This window comes from Lissotriton helveticus, chromosome 6 (assembly GCF_964261635.1).
Source record: "Lissotriton helveticus chromosome 6, aLisHel1.1, whole genome shotgun sequence".
Classification (NCBI taxonomy): domain Eukaryota; kingdom Metazoa; phylum Chordata; class Amphibia; order Caudata; family Salamandridae; genus Lissotriton; species Lissotriton helveticus.
The window spans coordinates 1399946789-1399970181 of NC_136067.1; the positions used below are offsets into that span (position 1 = coordinate 1399946789).

At 46.5% G+C, this 23393-nt stretch overlaps 1 protein-coding gene across 3 annotated transcripts in view; it reads left to right on the forward strand.

Moving 5' to 3' along the window:
- Positions 1–23393, forward strand: part of TIAM2 (TIAM Rac1 associated GEF 2) — a 340543-nt gene that overhangs the window by 171396 nt on the left and 145754 nt on the right. For all 3 annotated transcript variants that reach the window (XM_078649180.1, XM_078649181.1, XM_078649182.1), the window contains exons 11-14: positions 2765–2869; positions 4662–4740; positions 15327–15419; positions 19818–20078. In XM_078649180.1, the coding sequence (XP_078505306.1) occupies positions 2765–2869; positions 4662–4740; positions 15327–15419; positions 19818–20078 (538 nt within the window). The remainder of the gene's footprint in view (positions 1–2764; positions 2870–4661; positions 4741–15326; positions 15420–19817; positions 20079–23393) is intronic.

Here is a 23393-nt window from a genome sequence, read left to right on the forward strand (position 1 = left end):
CAAACCAATGAAAACAAACACCTCTGACAAAAGCGTGTCTCATCGGAATGCCCATTTTCCCGCCTGCCTGTCAAAGGAGATTACCCAATCCAGCTATTCGAGCTCGCCCTTGTTACTTTTCTATTAGCTTAGGGACGGCGTGACGGAATCCGGGCTCCGAGCCTCGGTCTCGCGCCCCTCATGTTACTAAGGCAGGCCAGACGGGGGGGTTGGCTCGAGCTCTGCGATGGGCGGGGTGTTCGAAAGAAAGAGGGCGTGGTTTGATCTCCGAGGGCTGGGTGAAGGATCTGTCCCGGCGCTTGGCGCTCACAGTTAGAGTCCTATCGAACGTCCGCAGCGGCTGCACGAGGCAGGGGGAGGCGATTTGCACGATGTGCGCATGGTAGCAGCGCGAGCGATCCACGCATGGCCTCCACGCTAGCGCCTCGCGCCCTCCATCCAATCCGCAGCGGCCATGGCTGGCGGCGGGCTCGCACTCTGGTGGTTTGCCCTGAGGATCGGCGGCGCTCGCTGGGCTGCCACGGCCTCCTACGCCACGGCCAGCGGCAGCGAGGGCTCCCCGTGCGGGGCGGACGCAGCCGGCACCCCCGCCTCCCCCCTGCCCGCCACCCCTCGGCGGCGGCCGCAGCTTCTCCTTGGCAGCCCCAGCCCCCTTCCCGTCCCAGGAGGGCAAGAACTTCATGTGGGCCTGGTACAACGAGATGAAGCGGCTGGTGCAAGGTGAGTCCCCCTCTTCCCTCTTAGAGTGGAAGAGGGTCTACCCGGGCGGGGGAGGCAAGGGGCCCCCTCTCCTTGGGGGAGCACCAAGGTGAGCATGGAGGGGCGGGGGAGGGGTTCTTTTTTTTGGGGGGGGGTCACCTCTCTAACTGCAGAGAGGAGCAGGGGTGTGCCTCGGGCGGGGGCCCCTCTGCCTGCTGTAGAGGGGGGAGGGTCATAAGAGCCTGTGGCCCTGGCACGGATGGTGGGGGCACATGGCCCTCTGGTTGGCACTGGACTTGCACCTGCATGTCCCTGGAGCTCACGTGCAGGCTGTGCATTTGTTGACCCTACGCTGGGCTGCAGCCACACAGAACCTGCTGCACCCTCCTGGGACCCCCTTGCCTCTTACTTCCAAATCTTTCTCTCCACGATACGCTCTATAAAGCTCCTCTTAACCGAAGAGCCTTGCCCCTCAAATACGTCTTTTCTTTTGCTTCAGGCCGCTTTGTCCCTGCTTATACCCTAATACGTTTACCCCTACTTCTTCCCGCTTACCCCTACAAACTCTCCTGCTGCTTAAATCCACCTCCTCTACATCTACTGTTCCTGCCTAACCCTAAAGCATTTGCCCATTCCAGTACCCCGTACCTGTGCTACAGCTTATGCCCTACTGCCTCTACTGCCTGTACCCTGTTACCTCAAGTGCTGCCTCATACCGTAGTACCTTTGCTCAACCCTTACTCTACTACCAGTACCCTTCCAATGCACTACCACCTGCCCCACTACTTATACCCTAGTACCTGTGCCCCTCTGCCCACTAGTGCATGTTCCCTTGCTTCTTCCTTTCTACCTCTCTGTGCCTTTGGACTAGTACCTCTGCACCTACATTTAACCCTAAAACATCTACTTAAATCCTCATACATCTACTGTCTAGACCATCTATGCCTATACCCCACCTTTACCCAGGCACATCTCTACCCACTCATATGTCATGGTGCCCCCCCAGGCCCCCCCCCCGAGTCCCTCTCCATTCCCAAGCTCCTCTACACCTGCCTGTAGCCTGTACATCTACTGCCATGGACACCAAGCATCTCTAGTGCTGCCTACTTTCTACTGTCTTCCCCACCTCTCACGCACCCCCCTTCATTTCCTTATCGCTTTTCTTCTATTTCCTTGTTTGACCTGTTCACCTTTTTCAGGTAATCAGTGCCTATAAACAGTCCTTGCTTAAGGACAAGGTTTTCCTCATTTTGAAGTTTTCTGAACTGATGGAGAACTGTCCGTTACTGCAGTTCTGTAATCAGTAGTGGCATGTGACCCGTATGTTGGATGCCCCCAAGGCCCGCTGTGACAGAAGGCTGCTTTTGAAGTTTGGGGCGGAAGTTCTATTCGTGGCCTTGGCGACTTGCAAACTTTAGCTATGTAGACCTATCGGAAAGCAGGAACACAGGAATTTGAGGGTCACTTTGGTTTGCATGAAGGAAAGAGCACGGGATATCTATAGGTTGATTTCAAGTAGAAGAAGACACATGTATAATAACAAATACTTTGAGTGTGCTGTGTGTGTGGATCTGTGTGTGTGTCTGTGGCTCTGTGTGTGTGTGTGTGGCTCTGTGTGTGTGTGTGTGTGTGGCTCTGTGTGTGTGTGTGCGTGGCTGTGTGTGTGTGGCTGGCTCTGTGTGTGTGGCTCTGTGTGTGTGTGTGTGTGTGTGGCTCTTGTAAAGGCGAGACCGTTGCATTGTACATGCTTGTTGGCTTTTGAAAGTTAGTTTGGACGCTCATACGCAGGGCTTTGGTGTGCATTAGATTTTCACATGTGTCTTATTGGGATTCATTCCCTTGATTCGATTCGAGTCCTTCAATCCTTGTGCCCTATCACTGATGCACGACTTTTCCTTGTATTTGAACCTATGTTTCCTTTGCACCATCTGTATGTGGTAGAAATATGTACTATAAATTCTAAGAACTAAAGTAAGACAGGCACAGCACAGGGATGTGGAAGAGACAGGAAAACATTGCACTTTAGCAAATGTATGAGTTGCAACTATGTTGTCTGATCTCACAGGCCCGAGAGCTGGACCCCAGCCAACACTGTCTCCACCTCAGAAGAACTGTTGACGAGAGGCTGGTGTACAGCAGCCCTTCTCCAGAAGAACACCTTCAGGAGCAGGCAAGTAGTAATAGCCGCTTTCTCTTGAAGTTTGTTTTTATTTTAAAATGTTACATTTTATAACAATTTACAGTCCTTTGGTCTAATTAATTCTTGCAGTACACATAGAAAGATGCTTGATTTATTCATGTGGATTATGGAAAAAGCATACTCAATATCAGTTTACTCAACTCTTCCCTTACCACCCTATTAGGGACGCAAATATAATATGGTACTGGGCATGCCGTAAATAAGACATGAAATAGAACAATACAAAACACGCTAGCACTACTGCCCCAAAAATATTCCACACATGCAAAATCTAATGAAAAGCTTTCATACGATTAATATACTCTTCTCGTGAGATGTAGCTGGTTTTCATTGGTTTTCATGAAATAACTCAACAGCTGGAGCAGAATGTAACGCTTCTTAAATAAAAGCAATGCTAGAAAATCTTCAGAGAGGAAGTAGCTTTCCAAAGGATGACAAGCTTTCAGGGTTCTCCTGCCGTGACACACTGTGACTGTGAGAGCTAGGTTGTCATTTGTTTGGACAGAAGTTGATCAGCTGGCATGAACAAGTTAAGAGACTTGTGTAGCTGTACCCCCTTGACCTCCTTGAGTGCAAGGTAACCGTTTTCATTTTTTTGCTGAAAGTGAAGTGATTACTCTGAGTTTGGGGGTGCAGCTGCAGCTTGTTCAGCAGATCAGCAGTGGGTTTCGGTTGTTTGAGGCGAAGGAGGTCTCATAGTTTTAGTGCTGTCTTGGGCTGTTGCTGTTTTTTATTGGTTAGGTTCAGTTTGGCTGTGGATGGAGGTTGGGGGCTCTTAATGTGATAAAGCATTGAAGGGAAGTTATGGTACCAAGTTCATGGATCCTTTTAGGTGACCTGCATGGCTGGGGAATTCCTAACCACATAAGGGAGTTTACATAGGGTGAGTTGGCGTAGTTAAGGCGAAAGCTGATGGTAATTCCACTTATACCAGCCAATCTTCTGGGAGGTGATAAAAGGTTATGTTAGAATTTGTGTTATAAAATAATTTGAAATATATTTTTTGGGCTGAATTAACGTCCTCAAGGCAGCTTCCTGTTACTGGAACTTGCAACAGCTGCTCTTTTTGATCACGCCTGGCAGGGAAGCATGAACTAATTTTAGATGCTCATTCGTTTGCAGAGTTTGTTTGAGATATCTGTGGGAAATCTTAGCAGCGGAGAATGGTGTGTTGCATCTTAGAGAAGACCGAGCAATCATTCAGCAGATGGGCCAGAAATGACCAAAGAGCCTGCAAGGATCAGTTAGAGAAGCCTTCTATCCCTTACACTCTTGTTTCGGAGGGTTTTCAACTGTACCATCAGTTCCGCCTCATACCCTTTTTTGTCTGGTTCGAATATGTTCTCTGTCTTGCAAAGCAGGCCAAGATAACCTTTACATTTTAGGATTTGTTTTTAGGTGAATGATCAATAATCACTGGTTAGCAGATGAGTATTAAGGACTGTGAAGTTGCAGGTGTTAGCATGATTGGGATCATACCAAGTGAAACCTCACTGGGTTTGGAGCTAAACTTACTCACTGCGTATTCAAACAGTGACTCTATGTTTCTGTAACTTTCATTATTGGAGATTTCTGAAAATGTCTTGCCTGCGTTGCCCTTTCTTTAATGCGGTTTCTTGTCTCTTCTGTTCGCTGGCTACATTCTAGCGTGGGTTCTTGCTTTGCTCTGAAGATGTCTTTCACTATGGGCCTTCTGTTTCAGTGATACCTGCAGCCAAAACATAGTGGAGTCTGTAATATAACCATGTGTTCTCTCTCACAGATCTTTGATGAAATAGAAATATTTCCTTTACATGTGAATCACATCCACCTCACGAAGACAGGAAGCGCAGCTGATTTTGGTAAGTTAAGTGAGTGTCCTACGTGCCGTTCTCAATCTTTAATCAACACATGAGAGAAGCTCATCCTACCATTTTGTGTGAGCAAGGGTTGGTGGGAATCAGATTCATTGTTTCTCCCCAACCCGGTTTTCTATTTAACTGCCTGTTTTTGCACTCTGTTTTGCTCCCCCCAATATTATGTTAAGTTATTCGATGCCGTTTTATGTAATTATGTTACCTTACGAACATTTGTATAGAATATTTCCACCATTCCACATGTGGGTGCCTGTTGAGATCGTGGTACTTTCATTGGCCAGTTTCAAGGTGGTCTGTGGATGTAGTGCTTGGTTATGCTAGGTATTGTTTTGTAATGAACTCTGTAGTGCTAGCTAGGTTGGGGAGGCTCATGTTGGACAATAGGTGGTTGGTACTTTCATGGATTTGTGTAGTGCAGGATGTGTGTGGACACGTGTGCCACTTCACTTTGCCAGTTCTTTCTTTCGACGGGATGCAAGATTGTCCATTGCTCATGCTACGGTTACTCTTCAGTGAAGAGGTTTCATTACCTGCTACACTATTACTCACATGTGCGTGTGGTATATTTAATTTAACTTGTTCTGAGTTGGTGAGAGGATAGGGGTGTGCTGTTGATGCAGCTGTGCTTTGAAAACGTAGTGGCTTTGATGCCATGCCGCCAAAGCTCTCTTTCTAGCCTGAGAATATAATACTAGGTGGTGTGGCAAATACAGGTCGGATAGACTGTTTAGGTGAATAGAAATAGCCAGACAGAGCATTAATTGGGGAGCAGGGCACTATTTATATATTTGAGAGTTTTATCAAGCACCAGCTATGTCTCCTTGCAGCCAATATTAAGTGGAGCAAGGGAAAATCAGTTCGGCAAAAAAATAGGAGGAAGTGTCATCTGAATGCGAGTTGAAGCCCATTCGACACTGCTCCTGCCTGCACCAGGGGTCAGATGGAAGCATGTCAAGAGTGCTCTCTTCAGGTGTTTTCTCAACAAGAGGTGGTTAAGCTCATCTCTCAGGCTGGGGTTTAGGGTGTTTCAAAATGTGGGGCCTTGAGCATTCTTGTACCTACCTCCTTGTTTTTGATGTTTTAGGTCTGTTGATGGATAGAGTATCGATTCATTGGTCGCAGGTTCCAAGCTCGGGTATAATGTGGGGCTATGGCTGACCTGTAGGTGGACCCTTTGCTCCAGGAGGCGTTGTGAACGGTGCAAACGATTGTAAATTCGGTGCTGAATTCCATCAAGAGGCAATGGAGGGCTTTCGGGCGGGTTGCGCACGGTGGCGTTTCAGGAGGTTCAGACAAAATGCATCTGTTCTGCGGACTTTGCAGTCTGCACATAAGGTTTTGTGAAAGCACTATATGAACTACATTACTTTAATCCAGCTGATACTACTACGGCTCTGTCAATTCCACTCGATGATCCTGTTTTCTGTAAACGCACTTTCATCCTGAGAAAGGACGCCTACAGAATTAGGCGTGTGAATGGTAGATCTACTTAGAATATTTTCCGCAGATTGCTTACTTATACTTTCAGAGACGACATAGGTGGGGATTCAAGGCTCCTGGGCCATTCAAAACGATGCTTGTCATGGTCAGGCCTCCCTTCTACCAGCATCTCTGTTTTAAATCCTTTCAGATTATATTCTCCTTCATCCAATTGCAATTTGTGATCTGCGCATTTCATGAGATTTTCCTGACTCTCTCTTAGTCGTTGTCCAGTCAGGATGGCACATAGGGTATCATCAGAGTATATTTGTACCAATGGAGCGATAGTAATATTGTTAGAGCTAAAAGGGAGAACTTCGTTAGTACCCTGCCGGTGAGACGTCTTCTTGAAGATTCTTCTAATTCAATGCACACTGTGAATAGGAGGGTGGGGCCCTTATTGTCATCACATAAAGTTATTTATGTCTTGCTTCTTAGAAACACAAAAAAATCTACATCCTTAAGTTCGTACAGGGAAATGCCTACGTAATATACACATTTTTTTTTCTCCGCTGTAGAGCCTGAGAAGGTTTCTCAGGTTTTTTAGGTCCTTTTGAGGAAACAGACGTCCGTCTCATACGTTGCTAGTGAAGACCACCAGAATCTGCCAGTAGGCCAGGATTCCACATAGAATAACTATGTCTTGTCTGCAAGTGGTGTGAGGGTGAGGATAGCCAGTAGTTGTGCTGATGGGTGAGCCAAAGCAAAGGAGACACTTTCTCTGTCAGCTGTTTCTCTGTGGCATTTACTGTTCAAAACTTGAAAAATGAGTCTTTGGTCAGGGTGAGGAATGGGGATTATTGGGAGTGGTAGTGGGCGGGGAGAGATTTTTCTCCTTTGAAATAGTAACTCACTGTTGACTCCTTATCTCACAGCCCAGATGTTGCATCTGTAATTTTTTCTAACTTGCTGATGTCATATCAGTACAGCTGCTAATGTCTGTCCAACATGCACCACCAATCATTGTGAGCGATAGTATAGCTCAGTAGGCTAATGCATTCTCTCCAGGGAAGAGATGGGTGGCGTTTTTACCATGGAAATGGCAGGTTCGAATCTTGGATGGGCTGTCTCTGCTCTGTATCTTGCATGATGAGTCAATAAAATATGTAGTTTAGAGTTCTGTAATAATAACGCCCCACTCTGCGATACGCGCTCTGAAAGGAACATTAATAGATTTTGCCCTCAATTCGTTTTCATCAACATTAGATGTGAAACTTCTGAAAAGTTTTCAGCACGTTGATTTTCCACATTTGTGCACTTGTGTACAGGCTTGGTGTCAATTTTCTGTTTTCTCGGCTGTAGCTGGCTTGAAAAGGGACTGGTCTTCTGCATCGAAGGCGTTCTTTCCTCTCCATTGAAAAATGTCTATTGGTTATTTGAGAAATTAGTCGATAGAGCACTTTAAGATGAAACGTTTACCGAAAGTTTCATTCTGCAGCAGGACTATGACAGGGTATTGTTCTGTGTTTTGCTTTGGTCTGCCATCTACTGGCCAAAGACTAGACTAGTTTTAAAAATCGGATAAATAGCTCATGGGCTTGGATAGAAGAGGTAGGTGGCTGGCCTGTAACCAGCAGATCAAGAAGCTTTCAACGGGGAACCCAGAATTTAGCATTTAACGATGAGTTGTTAGTCCACCATCATGATGGATGGGGAAATGAGCTGTTCTTCCGGTCGGCCTCGAAGCTGAGGAACCGAGTTCCACTCTCGGCAGGGACGCTCAACATCCTGTGATTCTGGACAAATCACTTAATGTCTCCGTGCCTAACAAAATAAATGTGTCCATCTGCAACGCAACTGGTAGTCATGTAAAACGCTCCGATACCTTCGGGGCGAGTTTGCGCTATATAAAACGACATTTTAAAAAAAACTAAAAAGGCAGTGTGCTACATTCCGTTATCTTTGTTATATGTCATGTTATGTGTATTTGTAAAGTGCATTTTTATATGTTGTGTTATGTGTATTTGTAAAGTGCACGATCACCAGCGAGGGTATACTGGCGCGGAGCAGGTGTGTGTGCCTAGCACTACCTTTGATAGGTTGGTTAACTGAAAAGCCAGGCCATAGTAGAGTTTGCATGTCTGAGTCTTGGAGGAAACACCAGACGTCGTGCCTTCTGCTCAGTTAGATCAGATTTAAAGGTAGGCAAGCCAGAGGTGAGCCGGGGTAGGGCTGGTTCTGGCTTCGCTCTAAGAGCCAAAGAACGAGCCGACGCATTAAAAGATACAACATGTCATTAATGCAGCAAATGTCAAGTAAAATGCGATAACGTTATGATTAAAAATAGATTATTTCGTAAACGCTTCTATTTCAATACCCCACATTAAATTATATCACTGTGTTGACAGAAGTTAAAATTAATAGTTCTAAAATATGAAATATTCGCCTCCTCTGATTCCCTATTAACACTGCCATGAGAGAACCAAGAGATTTTAGGTGGTCATGCACACTCTTTATATGGCCATTATTGTTGTATGTGGAGCAGCATCATTGTCAAGGAAACCATAGGTGACTGTGTCTTATGTATAGTGATTCATAGACCCCATACATTGGTTACATGAAGAGGCTGACATTTCAATGCAGTTCTCCTTGTTACAACCGGCTCCAGCTCCGGCGCCACAGGCTCCGGCACCACGAGGTGCGGCGTCGCCGGTTCTGGCGCCACCCTCGGCTCCAGCCCCGACGCCACCATCAGCTCCAGCCCCGGAGCATCCCTTGGCTCCAGCTCCGGCGCCACACTGGGTACCATTCATCCCACCTTTGCCCAGGTACCCAGACCATTTTGTTCCGGCTTAGGATCCGCACAGGGAGGCGGCGCCGGCCCGATGCCGTTTGTCCCCTCTCCGGCTCTGCCGCCACGACTGGCCCCCTCTACACCAGAGGCGGACTACGACTGGGAAGGGTCTGAGGACCCGCTTGCTCGGCAATGTGATTCCGAACACGATTGGGTGGACGACTTGGAGGATGCAGGCGACCTCGATGTCTCTTCTGACCTGGAGTTCACCTATCCCCTGCCTACTATGGAGGAGGCTGCTGAGGCCCTCAACCTTGACCTCTCCACGGTGGCCCTCAAGACCAACCTCCACACCGAGGTGCTCCAGACAGCGTCTACTTCGGCGGAGCCGCTGCTTCCCTTTAATGACGCCCTTACAGAGGTCCTTTTGGGCACTTGGCCGTGGCCGGCCACAGGGGACCGCAGGATAAAAACCTCGCCAGACTCCGGCGCCCGGTGACCCCGCCTTCTAGACAACTCATCCTACGCCTGAGAGCCTGGTCATCCAGGCCTCGATGTAGCAGAGTGCCTTTCCCACAGCCCCACCGGATAAGGACTCTAAAAGGCTGGACCAGTTTGGGAAGCGGTCGTTCTCTTCGGCCAGCCTCGGGCTGCGGTCCGTGAATACTGCCTGCTTGTTGGGCCACTACTCCCACACGATGTGGGACGTTGTTGTTCAGATGTTGCCCCAGTGTCCTGAGAAGGTGCAGGCTACCCTTTCTCAGGCGATTTTCTGAGGGCAAAGATGCGCCTACGTTCGCCATTCGGTGTGGATTAGACACCGCCGACTCATTAGGCAGGGCGATCTCTATGACTGTGGCGACGCCACGCCTGGTTGCGTTGGATCGGGTTCTCGCCCGATGTCCAGAGTTCTCCCCTGGACATGCCTTTTGATGGCACCCGCCTGTTTGGCGACAAGGCTGACAGTGCTCTGGAGCGCTTCAAAGACTCATGGGCTATGGCCAAGTCCCTGGGTCTTTCTACTAAGTCCACGGCCACTCCTGGTTTTCGTTCCTTTCGTAGCCAGGGTCGAGCCGCCCAGGCGCACCCTTCCACCAGGCCTGTGCAGAACCAGCCACAGCAAGGCCACTGTCGCGGTTTCCGCAGGGGTGGGGCGGGGAACCAGCGTACGGGTCCGTCCACCTCCACCCCCGCTGCTTTCGCCTCAAAACTCTCCTAATCTGAGCTTCAGGGAGCACCCCACAACGGTGGGTGGCAGGATCCGCCACTACTCCCCCCGCTGGCACGAGATTATGTCAGACAAGGTTACTCCCTTCCCTTTCAGTTCCCACCCCCAGCATGCCACCTCGGTGCCACCGCATGTCGGGTGATCATTTGGCTCTTCTCCAACAGGAAGTCGCGGCCCTCTTGGCCAAGTGGGCCATCGAGTGCGTTCCCGGGCCAGTAGTAGGGAGTGGTTGCTATTCCCACTACTTTCTGGTCCCCAAGAAGGATAAAGGGGGTCTGCGTCCTATCTTGGACCTCCGGTACGTGAATCGCTTCTTCTGGAAGGAGAAGTTCAAGATGGTAACTCTGGCTCAGGTTCTTGGCTGCCCTCGACCCTAGATGGTGGCATTGGACTTGCAGGATGCGTATTTTCAAATCCTCGTCCTGCCGGCCCACAGGTGTTACCTGCGGTTCACGGCAGGCCAGGAGCATTTTCAGTTTACCGTGCTCCCCTTCGGCCTTACAAGTGCCCCTCGGGTGCTCACAAAAGTGATGGCTGTGGTCGCAGCTCATCTGTGCAGGTTAGGGGTGTCAGTCTTCCCCTACCTCGGCGACGACGACGTCGACGTCTGCCCCAGGCAGTCACCCACCTTCAGACTACGGCCGACCTCCTGCATTTGCTGGGGTTCTCCCTCAACGTGCCAAAGTCGCACCGGAGTCCCTCTCAGCAGCTCCCTTTCATCAGAGCAGTTCTGGATTCGACGCAGTTTCGGGTTTATCCTCCCGTGCAGCGAGTCCGGGATATTCAGGCTATGATTCCGATCTTTCAGCCTCTATCCCGGGTTTGTCAGGATGACCCTCCGGCTCCTGGGCTTGATGGCCTCCTGCATTCTGCTAGTGCAACATGCCAGATGGCATATGCTGGCTCTGCAGTGGAACCTGAAGTTCCAGTGGGCACAGCATCAGGGCAACCTGTCCGATCATGTCCAGATATCGGAGGGCACTGCCCGACACTTGCAGTGGTGGCTCACAAATCGCGATTGGGTCAATGGCATATCCCTCCCCTCCCGGCGCACACAGTGGTGACGGATGCGTCCCTCCTGGGATGGGGAGGCTACTTGGGAGAGACGGAGATCAGAGGCCTCTGGTCTCCGGCGGAGTCCCGGCTCCATATCAACCTTCTGGAGCTGCGGGCTATCCGACTTGCACTGAAGGCATTCCTTCCCTTTGTCCGGGGAAGTGTAGTGCAGGTGTTCACAGACAACACCACCGCCGTGTGGTATTGCAGCAAACAGGGCGGGTGGGGTCCTGGACCCTATGTCAGGAGGCTCATGGCTGGAACATCAAGGCATTACCTTGGTTGTTCAACACCTGGCAGGTTCTCTGAACACCAGGGTGGACGAACTCAGCCGCCAGTGCTTGATGGATCACGAATGGCGCCTGAACTCGGACGTGGTGCAAGGTCTCTTTCAGCAGTAGGGAGAGCCTTGGTTAGATCTATTCGCCATCGAAGAGAACGCGCAATGTCATCAGTTCTGCGCGTTGGAATTTCCAAGGCGGCACTCGCTCGGCGACGCTTTTCATCGCGAGTGGAGTTGCGGTCTGTTGTACGCCTTTCTGCCTATACCACTTCTGCCCAGAATGCTGAAGAAGATAAGGCGCGACCGGGCCCAAGTTATTCTTGTGGCTCCGGACTGGGCTCGAAGAGTATGGTATCCAGAGCTACTCAGTATGAGCATCGATCCCCCGATCCGACTACTTCTTCGGGAGGATCTTCTGCCGCAGCAACAGGGGACGGTCCTCCACCCGACCCTGTCCAGTCTCCACCTCCATGTGTGGAGATTGGGCGGCAACAGGTGATGGCTTTCGACCTTCCTCCTGAGGTCTGTAATGTCATTCTGGCAGCCAGGCGTCCCTCCACTAAAACGGTATATGCCTGCCGATGGAACAGATTTGTTGCATGGTGCACAGCAAAGGCTGTGGATCCCCTTTCAGCCCCTCTTTCTGAGGTTCTTCTGTTTCTTCTTTGACCCAGTAGGGCTCTGCTCTGGGCACTATCAAAGGTTATCTTTCTGCCATTTCCGCCTTCCTGAGGCTTCCTGTTCAGCCTTCTCTTTTTAAGTCCCCGGTTGTTAGCCGTTTCCTCAAAGGCATTACACACACGTTCCCTCCCGTGCCTTTCATAAGGCCTCAATGGGACTTAAATCTTGTCTTGACTTTTCTGATGTGCTCTCCCTTTGAGCCTCTTCATAACTGTCCTTTACGTCTTCTTACTCTAAAGACGGCTTTCCTGGTAGCTATCACCTCTGCCAGAAGAGTAAGTGACATCCAGGCTCTTTCTTCTAAACCTCCTTTCCTTTCTGTTCATCCGGTCAAGGTGGTTTTAAGGACCCGTCCTTCTTTCTTTCGAAAGGTTGTCACGCCCTTCCACATTGAGCAGACCATCACTTTGCCTACCTTTTTTCGCCTCCACATCCTTCCAGGGAAGAGGAGAGGCTCCACCGTCTGAACGCAAAACGTGCACTTGCTTTCTATCTGCAGCGTACACAACAGTTCCAGGTGGATCAGCTCTTTGTTGGCTACGAGGGCACCTAAAAAGGTCAGGCTATGCACAAACAGACCATTTCCCAGTGGGTCGTTTTGTGCATCAAAGCATGTTACTCCTTGGCCAAGAAGGAGCCTTATGTGGGGCTGCATGCCCATTCGACCAGGGCAACTGCAGCCACTACTGCCTTGGGACGCGGCGTTCCCTTGCAGGACATTTGTCAGGCAGCTACGTGGGCCTCGCTGCACACGTTTACAAAGCACTATTGTCATGACAGTCAAGTCTGGAGAGACGGCTTCTTTGGCCGTTCTGTTCTCCAGGACTTCCTGGTGTAATCGTGTTCGCAGACCCACCTCCGGGGTTGGTATTGCTGGGGTATCTATTCTAAGGTAAGGAATCTATCACTAACGTGTCTCTTTCAGATGCACAAGTTACTACTTGTGTAACGATATATCTGTAAGAGACATTAGTTAGTGATAGATTCCTTACCGCCCGCCCATCCTCCCCGTTCTGCGAACTGGTTACTAGGGTTAAGGTCATCCCTTTCAGGGCCCTAGTTTCATGGTACCAGTGCTCAGTTTCTTGCATGGCTTTGCGTTCCTGGCGTGGAAAGTCGTGTACAGAACTGGCGTCAGCGCGCATGGGTGGCGCCTAAGTACTCTCCGTGATGTCATCTCAGCGCTGACGACGCCAGTGATGGACGCGGAGCCACAGGACGCCACCTACTGATGTGCAAGGGTACTGCTAAGCAAAACTTTCCGGATCCAGTCTGACGCCTGGGGATATTCTAAGGTACGGAATCTATCACTAACTAATGTCTCTTACAGATATATCGTTACACAAGTAGTAACTTGTGCGACTGGTCCAGAGGCAAAGCTGGCCTTCTTGCCTTCATTTCTTGGCGTTGCCAATAGGTTACTCACAGGGTGTATATTGATCGCAATATGGAGAGTGGCCAGGGTTGCACAGGTTTATCAGCTCCCTGACCTGTTTTGTGTTTTCCTGCCAATTACTGTTCATATTACGGATTATATTGTCTCAAGAGAATCACTGTGCATATCAGTTGTGTAGTTTAATGAATGCTTGGCAGTTGTTGATTGTGTTCAAATGTAAGCAGGGTCTCTACGCCTCTCATAAAGTATCCTAACTGGAGGCCATTATGGGTCATTGCCCGACTAGTAAAGTAATATTGAGTGCTGCATGGCAGTTTTCCTTATACACACCAATGCGGATAACCCCCCCCCCCCCCCCCCCCTCCTCCCTCCCTCCGCCAGCTGGTGTACAAAAGTCCTTCATACACCTTAAATGTGTGCAGCAACATGTTATATGGCCAAATAGTCGTAAAGAAATCATCTGACAGAAATATTGGGTGTAGATTTACAGTTATTACCTTCAGTGGGACGATATATTTTTAAACAATATTTAGCACCGTCAGATGGTATTTTAGTTTAAGTGTTCTGGTACCATGCCATCAGTGCAGTCTTCTTTCAGACTGCGGACAGATCCTTTCTCCACTTTAGCCTCCAGTGAAACTTTCTCTCTATGCTTACCTTCCCCCATGATTGTCTTTCCTCTAAGGTGCTATCACTAAAATTTGATAAAGGAACTCTGTGGGTTGTTGCGACACATTTGCTTCTATTTCCACCTCTGAGTGCAGACATCTCTGCGATTACTGTTATTAGAAGCACAAAAATGTCACGATGACTTGAATGTAAATTGTAGACATTAAAAAAGCATTGATGAAAAGGTCAGCTGATTGCTTCTCTGCAGTCTTTCTTGGGGTTTCATTGTTTTAAGATGGATTCTCCTGCTGTTCAAATCTCTCTAATGCCAGATGAAGATGGCACTTGCACAGTTCATATCTTTTTCTACATGGTTTACTTGTTTCTAATTTGATTTATAAATGTAATACTGTTATGTAGAGTGAATTTCGGATGCGTATTAGCCATCTTATGTGTCCTAAAGGCATTGCGTAGCAGCCTTAAATGCAACAGTGAAATGTAATTTTTAGTGTTGTCAGTTCTTCTAGGTAAATGCTTTATTTAAAAAAACCGAATTATTAATGAGTTAAGCGGGTGGTTTATTTATCAAATCTTTATAATGGGTAGTGTACATGTGGAGCGAGTCATCAACCTATTGGGGGTGACTGCCTGAACTTATTGTCTCAGACCCTGTGTGTATTTTGGTAGAGGTGTCAGAGTCTGCCCACCATCTTATTTGTCTATATATTAAAGAGTGTGATAGCTGTTGAGTCATTGGCGTGGCTCTGTGTCAAAATACGAGCCCCCCTTTTTGCATACCTGTGAAAAAAGATTGAGAACTGCTGCTGAAGGCCCGTGGTATTAAACACCTTTATCCTGTCAAATATCCCATGCGGTCCAATACACCTCATGGACATTACTGCTACTCCAAGGGACAGCTAGTTAGAGCTATCAACCTATACCCCCACTTTCTACAGGTATAACATTCAATCAAAAGTAACTCATGAAAAAGAAATCTAAAGCCGTAGGTATGCTGTGAATCTATTATGTGTGGATAATAGGTGCTTTCTGAGAATTTGCTTAGGACCTGTTAACCTGTTAAACACTTCCCATCTTGTGCTTTCAGGGTTTGCAGTGACTGCGCAGGTGAACGAACATAAGCATCTCAGTCACATTTTTGTCGGGCAAGTTCTTCCAGATGGACTGGCGTATAAGGAAGGTATGTAGTAAATGTATTGTTTTTTCACACTAGTAGTTTTTTTACACGTGTTTAATTTTTATTTACCAGTCTTGTAGAATAGATTCTGATTTCAGCATTGTTTTTTCTGCGTCTGCATTTGCATTCACCATTAAATAAATCACAATGATACTCTCAGTTTTGAGTTACATGACAGTAGATCAGAGGTGCACTCTCAAGGGAATGGCTCTGCGGCATATAACAGGGTTACACAGCCATACATACACCAGTCAAATATAATTTTGACTCCATTGTAATTTGGCAGATATCAGTATTCATTGCTGTTGGTGGTTGGTTTGCTGACCTAAGTAAAATTAGTTTGTGACCTCTACCAAGTTCTCCTCCAGAGAATACTTTGTTCACAGAAAAACACCATTGCAGTGGTCACCTTCGCTTGGCTTTCTCAAATAAAAATCCTGTTTATTAATGAAAGCATATTAAAGTGGTGTACCTGGAAAAAGCAGTGGCGGCTGGTATAGAACTGGGGTTGCGGGGTGGTGGGGATGGGCAAAAGGTAAATTTAATACTTACCGTCGAACGGCCACTGTCTCTCCTCCATCGTCTCTCCTCCCGGAAACAGGATGCCCACAGGCTTCCCTAAGTCAAGCAGCATTGTGATTCAAATAGTTTGACGCTCAGACAGGGAGTGGGAGCCTGTGCATGTTCACCACCCAGGCTGCTCAATACCATCATGCGCACTTAAGTGCACATATTTCCTTCTCCCTCTGACGTAAGTCCAGCCCGCCTGCCCCAGCCTGGCTTGCAATGAAAAATAAAATAATATTAACATTGTGTTATCATTTTTAAAAATATGTTTTACATTGCTAAAAAACAGTCACAAAGTCTTATTGTGGCAGACCACAAAGATTCCAAACATACTCGAAGAGAAGGATCTGTAGGGCCCAGATGAGGCTTAGAGGTGAGGTTCTGAAGTAACCGTTATTATTCTGGCACATAACAACTCAACCTTTTCATCCAAGCAATATTTCGGGTCCTATTTTAGGTTGTGGTATTTGGCTACTAGGCTGATGTGAGAAACTGCCTGGTAGTGAAAAAAACACCCACAAATAGCACGTTCCACAGGCTGAAACATTAAAATAGTAATCAATGGCTTTATACATTTTAAGTTCTGAAGCCTTGCAATGTGAGCTAGTTTCTTAGGATCAGTTGGGATTCAGCAGCCTACAATGAATTTGAGATGTGAGTTACTCAGTCAAGAGCCACTCATATTTGCATGTGGTTGCAGCTTTTCCTTAAAAAGGTAGAACATCCAGCTCAAATGTATGAATTCGCCCATGGTGCAAGCATATCAGGGGTTTTGTAGGGGTCAGACCATGATGCAATGCTTGTTAAGGTGAGGTCAAAGGCAGATGTCTATCCAGCAGACCCTCGATCAGTCGTCCACCGCCTGTCTCTCGGTTTAAAGAAGCCGAAGTCAAAGCTCAAAGATTATGAAGTAGTTGGTACAATTGTGACTTGGGAATGGAGTTTCCTGAGGCGAGGCAGTAGCTTAATGAGCTTTATAGAGCACACTCCCTCCAAATCTGAACTTCTTATGACCATTAAAGATTGTTTTTCTATAAGAATCTCATTGGCTGTCCATCGTGGGTTCTTCTCCAAAGCCAGTAACCGTGGTCCAGAATCTTGGCATTTACCTTGAATCCCATCTGGCCCTGAACACGCAAGACATAAAAGTCTTGAGTAGATGTTTATTCCAACTAAAGATCTTATGATCTATTTTTCCTGACAAGTGCTTCCCTATGTGGGTTGTCAATTCACTAGTCCAGTGGGAAAATTCGCTGACATCTGCAGCTTGTTCAAAATGCAGCCGCTAGCCTTATTAGTGGTCTCATGAGAACAGACCATACTTCTTATGTACTTAGACAGCTAAACTTCTTGACTGTTCACAGTGGGATTATTTTATATTTTTAAGGCAATTATTACTGTCCATAGAGCTGTCTACTAAGGTTTTTCAGACTACGAGGCCACTAAATGAACTTGGCACTAGCCTCTCAGATAACCCCCTCTTAGCTCAACTTGCCCCTCAACTCTTAAGCCAATAACTGTGCATTTTGTAACAGGTCTCCTTTTTTTATCAACGCAACAAGAACATGGTACTCTCTACCTGTAACCATATGCTGTCTGTCCTCTTTACATAATGTATGAAAGCAATTAAAATGGTTCTGTTTAATCAGCAATAAGGTTCCTGTCAGCAGTTAAGAACGCCCTCCCACCCCCAGCGAAATAAAGCTTTATGCATATGAGTACTTCATATATACAACTTAGCATAAAATTCTGGTTTGATGGCAATCCTTTTGCCTCTACACGCAGTTCGATGCAGATATTTTTTTTTGTGTAAGAGTTTCACAGAGGTAAGAACTAGCTTTTCCTAGATCCAGTTCTGGCGCATATATTTGCTCCCGTTTGTTCAGAGTTTCTGTGGTCTGCAGCCACCTCTGTTTTCAGGACTTTAACATTTTGTCATCTTCCGGGCTCTCAGAAGCAGGTGTCTCTACAAGGCAATTTCTCAAAAGAAGTAGGTCCAAAAATTCCAAAAGCTATCCCCAGTTTTACTACTCAATGATGTAGTTTCTGTGCCTACTGTTTTTAATCCTTTGCAAGCTAAAATGAAAGATGGCAAAGAACATCTTTTTTGCTGCTCAGATCTCCCTTCTTTTCCTATTCCACATCCCATCAGCTAGTTCAGTGAAGTTCACTCCCAGGGCATTATCTGCGGTAGTACACCAGAATGTCCTGCTGGGAGGTAGGGGTAGAGAGCCTGTTGAAAAGTGTCTGCTTAAATGAGTATGTCTATGCAGACATACTCACAGATACATTATTAGGGAATGTGTAAATCAGTGAATTCCTCATGTCACAAAGATTAGTTCCATTATCCTTCTAAAGAGAGCACAGGAATTTAATGGCTCGTTTCTCAAAAGACACAAAACAAAAAGTTGTAAAATCTATAGATTTGAGCTTTCCAGGACCTGTCATTTATGCTGAAATGTTAGTGTTGATCACATTTACCAAGCAGCAGATGCTACATTAATTGCAATGTTATATTAGTTTTACTAAGACTTGATTTCTGCAGTCAAATATCATAAACCAGTGGAGCCTTTAAGCTGCCTGACTTGTACAAAACAGAGAAGATGCTTTTTTCTGCTGCATGGTTCTTGAAACTCATTCCTAAGCAGCTGACCTGGCTATCCTATTCTATTGCCACTCTCTTGCAGGGGAGTAGTTATTAATATTGTGACGGTCATTGGCAGCCTAGTGCTCTGACATAAAGTCAGGACAATCCTTCAATAAGACCTACATTCTGGAGTCATGCCACTTTATTGAGCAAGTGTGGACATGACCCGTTTAATAGGCATTATCTCAAAACAGAGTCAAAATTCCGACGTTTTGAATCGATAAAAAGAGCGGAGATCACCCTAAAGCATGTGTATTTTTTAAGAGGCCCCAGTTAAGGCAGAGTATACATTCTCAAGAAAAACTCAGCCACACAGTGTATTTTGGGATATGTAATAACAACCTTTTATTATGTTGCTAAGCGTGGAACCATGTTGTAGGATTAGATACATTTTATTGGTTAGCGTTCATTGGCCTGGGGCCTTGGAAACTGTCTTTAGAAGCTTCAAAAGCCCTGGCGCATCAACTGATATTAAAAAGCAACAGGTGTAACTAACCTCAAATCGGAGGCAGCGCATCCCAGGGCTTGACAATAAAATGGTGACAAGAAGCATCTCTGAGAATGAGAAATCCTTGCCCCTATAGATTTAGTCAAACCCATATTGCTGTTATAATATTCATATGTGAAACCTCTTCAGTGTATGGTCTGAAAAAGTGAAATCAGTGTCAGAATATCAATCCAGAGTGACTATTTGAATCGGGTCGATGGGTCACACTATGTAAATGAGAACTTCATTGTAAAAAAAAATGTAAGTGGTGTGCATGGACGGCCCTTTCACTGCCTTTTTACAACCATGAATTCAAAATTCCTTTCTAGCAGCACATAAGAGATGCCATGTTTGGAAGATAATACAGGCTTCCGTCATATCATGATCGCATCTAACAGCTCACCCTGCATCACAAAGATAATGTAAGGGACATGTTACTTGTTGACTTCTGTATTGTGGTTGTATGAGATTTACCCACAGCATTATACCTCACAATCCATGCAGTTTGCTGAGGGTCTCTTGATGTGCAGACCGCAAGTTTCCTCAGCAACAAAATACAGCATGGTCTTGTGAGGCTATACAGTTGTTTTGTGTGATTATCAACCATACCTTGTATAGCAGGATAGGCTCGCTGCACTGTATGGCGTGCATTATAGTTTTCTAGAGATTTACACTGCTTGCATTTCTCTCTTGCTCTCAGGCCTGAGAATGGGAAATGAAATTCTTGCTCTAAATGGCGAACCTGTACCTGACTTGGATCTTCGAAGGATGGAAGAGTCATTTTCGGAGAAAAGTGTGATGCTCACTTTACAAATGGGGAACAGTGGCAATGTCCATGCACCGCCGGCATCCTGGTCAGGAAGTGACATCCCTGAAGAACCAAAGGTCCTTCTGCCACCCCCAAATCAGTCACAGCTCCTAGAAGAGTTTTTGGATAATTTCAGGAACAATACTGCAAGAGGTAAAGTGCCTGTGTGTTATTCTACTTGGACGTCCTTTGGGTTAGAACTTAGATGTGGGATGCAATGTTATTAACCGTTTCCTGGGGCAACCATAATTATAGTTCCACATCTGACATTCTATACACATCACCAGCACATTAGCAATAGAAAGTGCGATTATGCTAAGGCTTTAGTGTGCTTCAAGTAGGTATAAAATTGCAATTGTTAATATGAATGGAATGGCATATGAAATTTTGCGGTTATGTGGCGTTACGACGCATGCCATCATTACCCCGCATGCCGTTGCAGCCCTAAACTTTACCCCGACTTGCTGTCGGGGGAGTGCTGGAAGTTGGAATACATTAATTTTCTATTCCAACTCCAGTGTGTGCAACAGTAGGGAAGGTGTTGGAGTTAAATTCAACACCTTCTACCCACTGCTACACACCTTTTTCGTTGCAATGGCATGTAGGGTAATTGCATGTGTTGTAACAGTTGATTTGTAAAGGCTGAATCCCAAATTTTGCGACCTTGACGGTCTGACTTGTACTAACATCCAGGACACTTGTTTCGGGATAGAGATGAAAGAAAGAAATCAGAGATGAAGGATGATGTATTGTCTAGGTAGAAATCTACTCTGCCTGCCTGTTTAACCGTGTTCGCAGAATGAGCTTCTTCTGAACACTGACTAGTGGTGCCTGCAAGTATTTACATTTGCATTCTAGTCACTCAGTTTCAGACATCTGCTTGAAACATGGGGCTTAGATGAAACACTGGTCTTCAAAATTGTTATCCTTACTCTGATCTGAATATTAAATGGAATAACCATATTTATGAAGCGCAGCTCCACTTGCCCCACGTACCCCTGTTGTGTAGTCCTCAAGGTTGGTAAATGACTGGTGAATGTGCCTCGTCATAGGGCAGAGATTACCGGTCATAAATGCTAACATTGTGCTGTTATGTGTAGAGCTACTCTGATGAAAATCTAAAATCCAACATCCAGATATGCTATGTTTATTCTAGTTATTAGTCACATCAGTGAAGGAGAAAGCTGTGGGTAAAGACACTTATACTTGAGATCCGTGACTTTGGTTTTGGGCACCTGTGTGGCCTCCACTTCCTGTGCCATGGGAGTGTGTTAAAAGAGAGATTCAGTGGGTATGGAAATGTAATGGCAGGGGACATTTGAAATAATGAAGAGACCAATTTTGATTTGCAGAATCAGTCAATTTTTAGCAAACCAGATAGTTGCAGCTTTCCGGTTTGCTAAAGACATCTTAGGGACACATCATAAATCTTCCCAGGGAATGCATTCTGCCCATTGCTTACAATTGGCTTGATTTGTAACTCACATTTTCTGGTGTTCTATTTGCTGGCTTTATTTGTTTTGGGCTATCCAGGTTCAGTTTGGCCCCCCAAGGAGCAAAGCCTTTTCACCCCACCTTTCCTTGTACTCTTCCACAAGTGCTTCTTTCAGTAAACAGACCTCTATATCTTGTTTTTATCAAGCCACTTTTACTGTGCATTTAATGACAGAGGTCATATGTCAGACTCTGTCTTCTGAGGGAGGTCGGTGTGTACTTTTCTTTTTTTGACTTTAAAGTGATAATTTACGTGACAATCTTGCTGGATACTGGGGGTAGATGAAAGGGTTTTCTTCCAGCACACAACAGCATTTAAATGAGCTGTGCAAGTATTTCAGAATATATCGGAATCAACAAAGCACAAATGAAGCCCATTTTTTGTTAATCTGTAGCGTGTTGGTAACAAATACTTTGATATGATCAATACAAATCAATTCAATAGGTGATGCAATTTCCACACATTATCGTTTGTGCGCCTTATAGTTTTATTAGTAAAACTGTATGTCTGTGCAAATGTAATGATCATTTCAATTGAAAATGTGTTGTATGTAATAGCAGAGTGCTACCACACTATCCATGCTCTACTCTGCACCACTCCACGCCACTGCACTCTACTCTGCACCACTTCACTTTGCACCATGCCACTGCACTCTACTCCACTCTGCGCCAATCCACTCTTCACCACTTCACTTTACGCCTTTCTCCTTTACTCTGTGCCAATGCACTCTACCCCACTCTACTCTACACCACTCCAGTCTAGGCCACTCCACTCTACACAATTCCACTCTACACCACTCTGCAACACTGCACTCAACGCCACTGCACTGTATGCCAATACACTCTACACCACTTTACCCCAGTACTCTACGCCACTATGCTCTACACCACTGCATTCTACCCTGCACTACTCCACTCCATGACACTTCACTCTACCCTGCACAACTCCACTGTACACAACTTCACTCTACTCTGAAACAATCTATTCTCCACCACTGCACTCTACTCTGTGACACTCCACTCTATGCCACTCCACTCGACTGCACTCTACTCTAAACCAACTGCCCTCTACACCACTGCACTCTACTCTGCACCACTGTAGTCTTTGCCACTGCTCTCTACACAACTGCACTCTACGCCAATGTACTCTAAGCCACTCCACACCACTGCACTCTACGACACTCTACTATGCAACACTGCAATCTACACCATTCCACTTTACACAACTGCACTCTACGACACTCTACAATGCAACACTACACTCTACGCCATTCCACTCTACACCACTATACTCTACTCTGCGCCACTGTACACCCCTATACTCTATGCTATTCCACTTGGCACCACTGCACTCTACGCTACTGTATGCTACAACACTGCACTCTCTGTAGAGCTACTTTGCACCACTTCGCCTCTACGCCACTATACACTGCTCTAATCTACTCCACAGCATTCTACAATGCTGCTTTCTATGCGTCTGAATTCTATCCTGCTGCACTCTACTCTGAACCATTGTCCTCATTGCCACTACACTCTACGCCACTCTACTCTATGCCACTGCACTCAACGCCACTGCTCTCTTCAATACTCTGCACAACTGCATTCTATGCAATGCACTCTACGCCACTGCACCCTTCCCCACTCTACTCTGGACCATTCCCCTCTATACCACTGCACTCTACAGCACTCCACTCTGTACCACTTTATTCTACTCTGCACCACTCTACGCCACTCTCCTCCACTCTGCACCACTGCCATCTATGCCACTGCACTCTACTATGCAACATTCTAATCTACACCACTTCATTCTACGATGCTGCGTTGTACGCAGCTGAATTCTATGCTGCTGCACTCTATGCCAATCCACTCTACGGCGCTGTTCTCTACAACACTCTACGCCGATGTACTGTACACCAGTTTACTCTACTCCACGCCACTCCACTGTACACCAGTCTACGCCACTCCACTGTACAC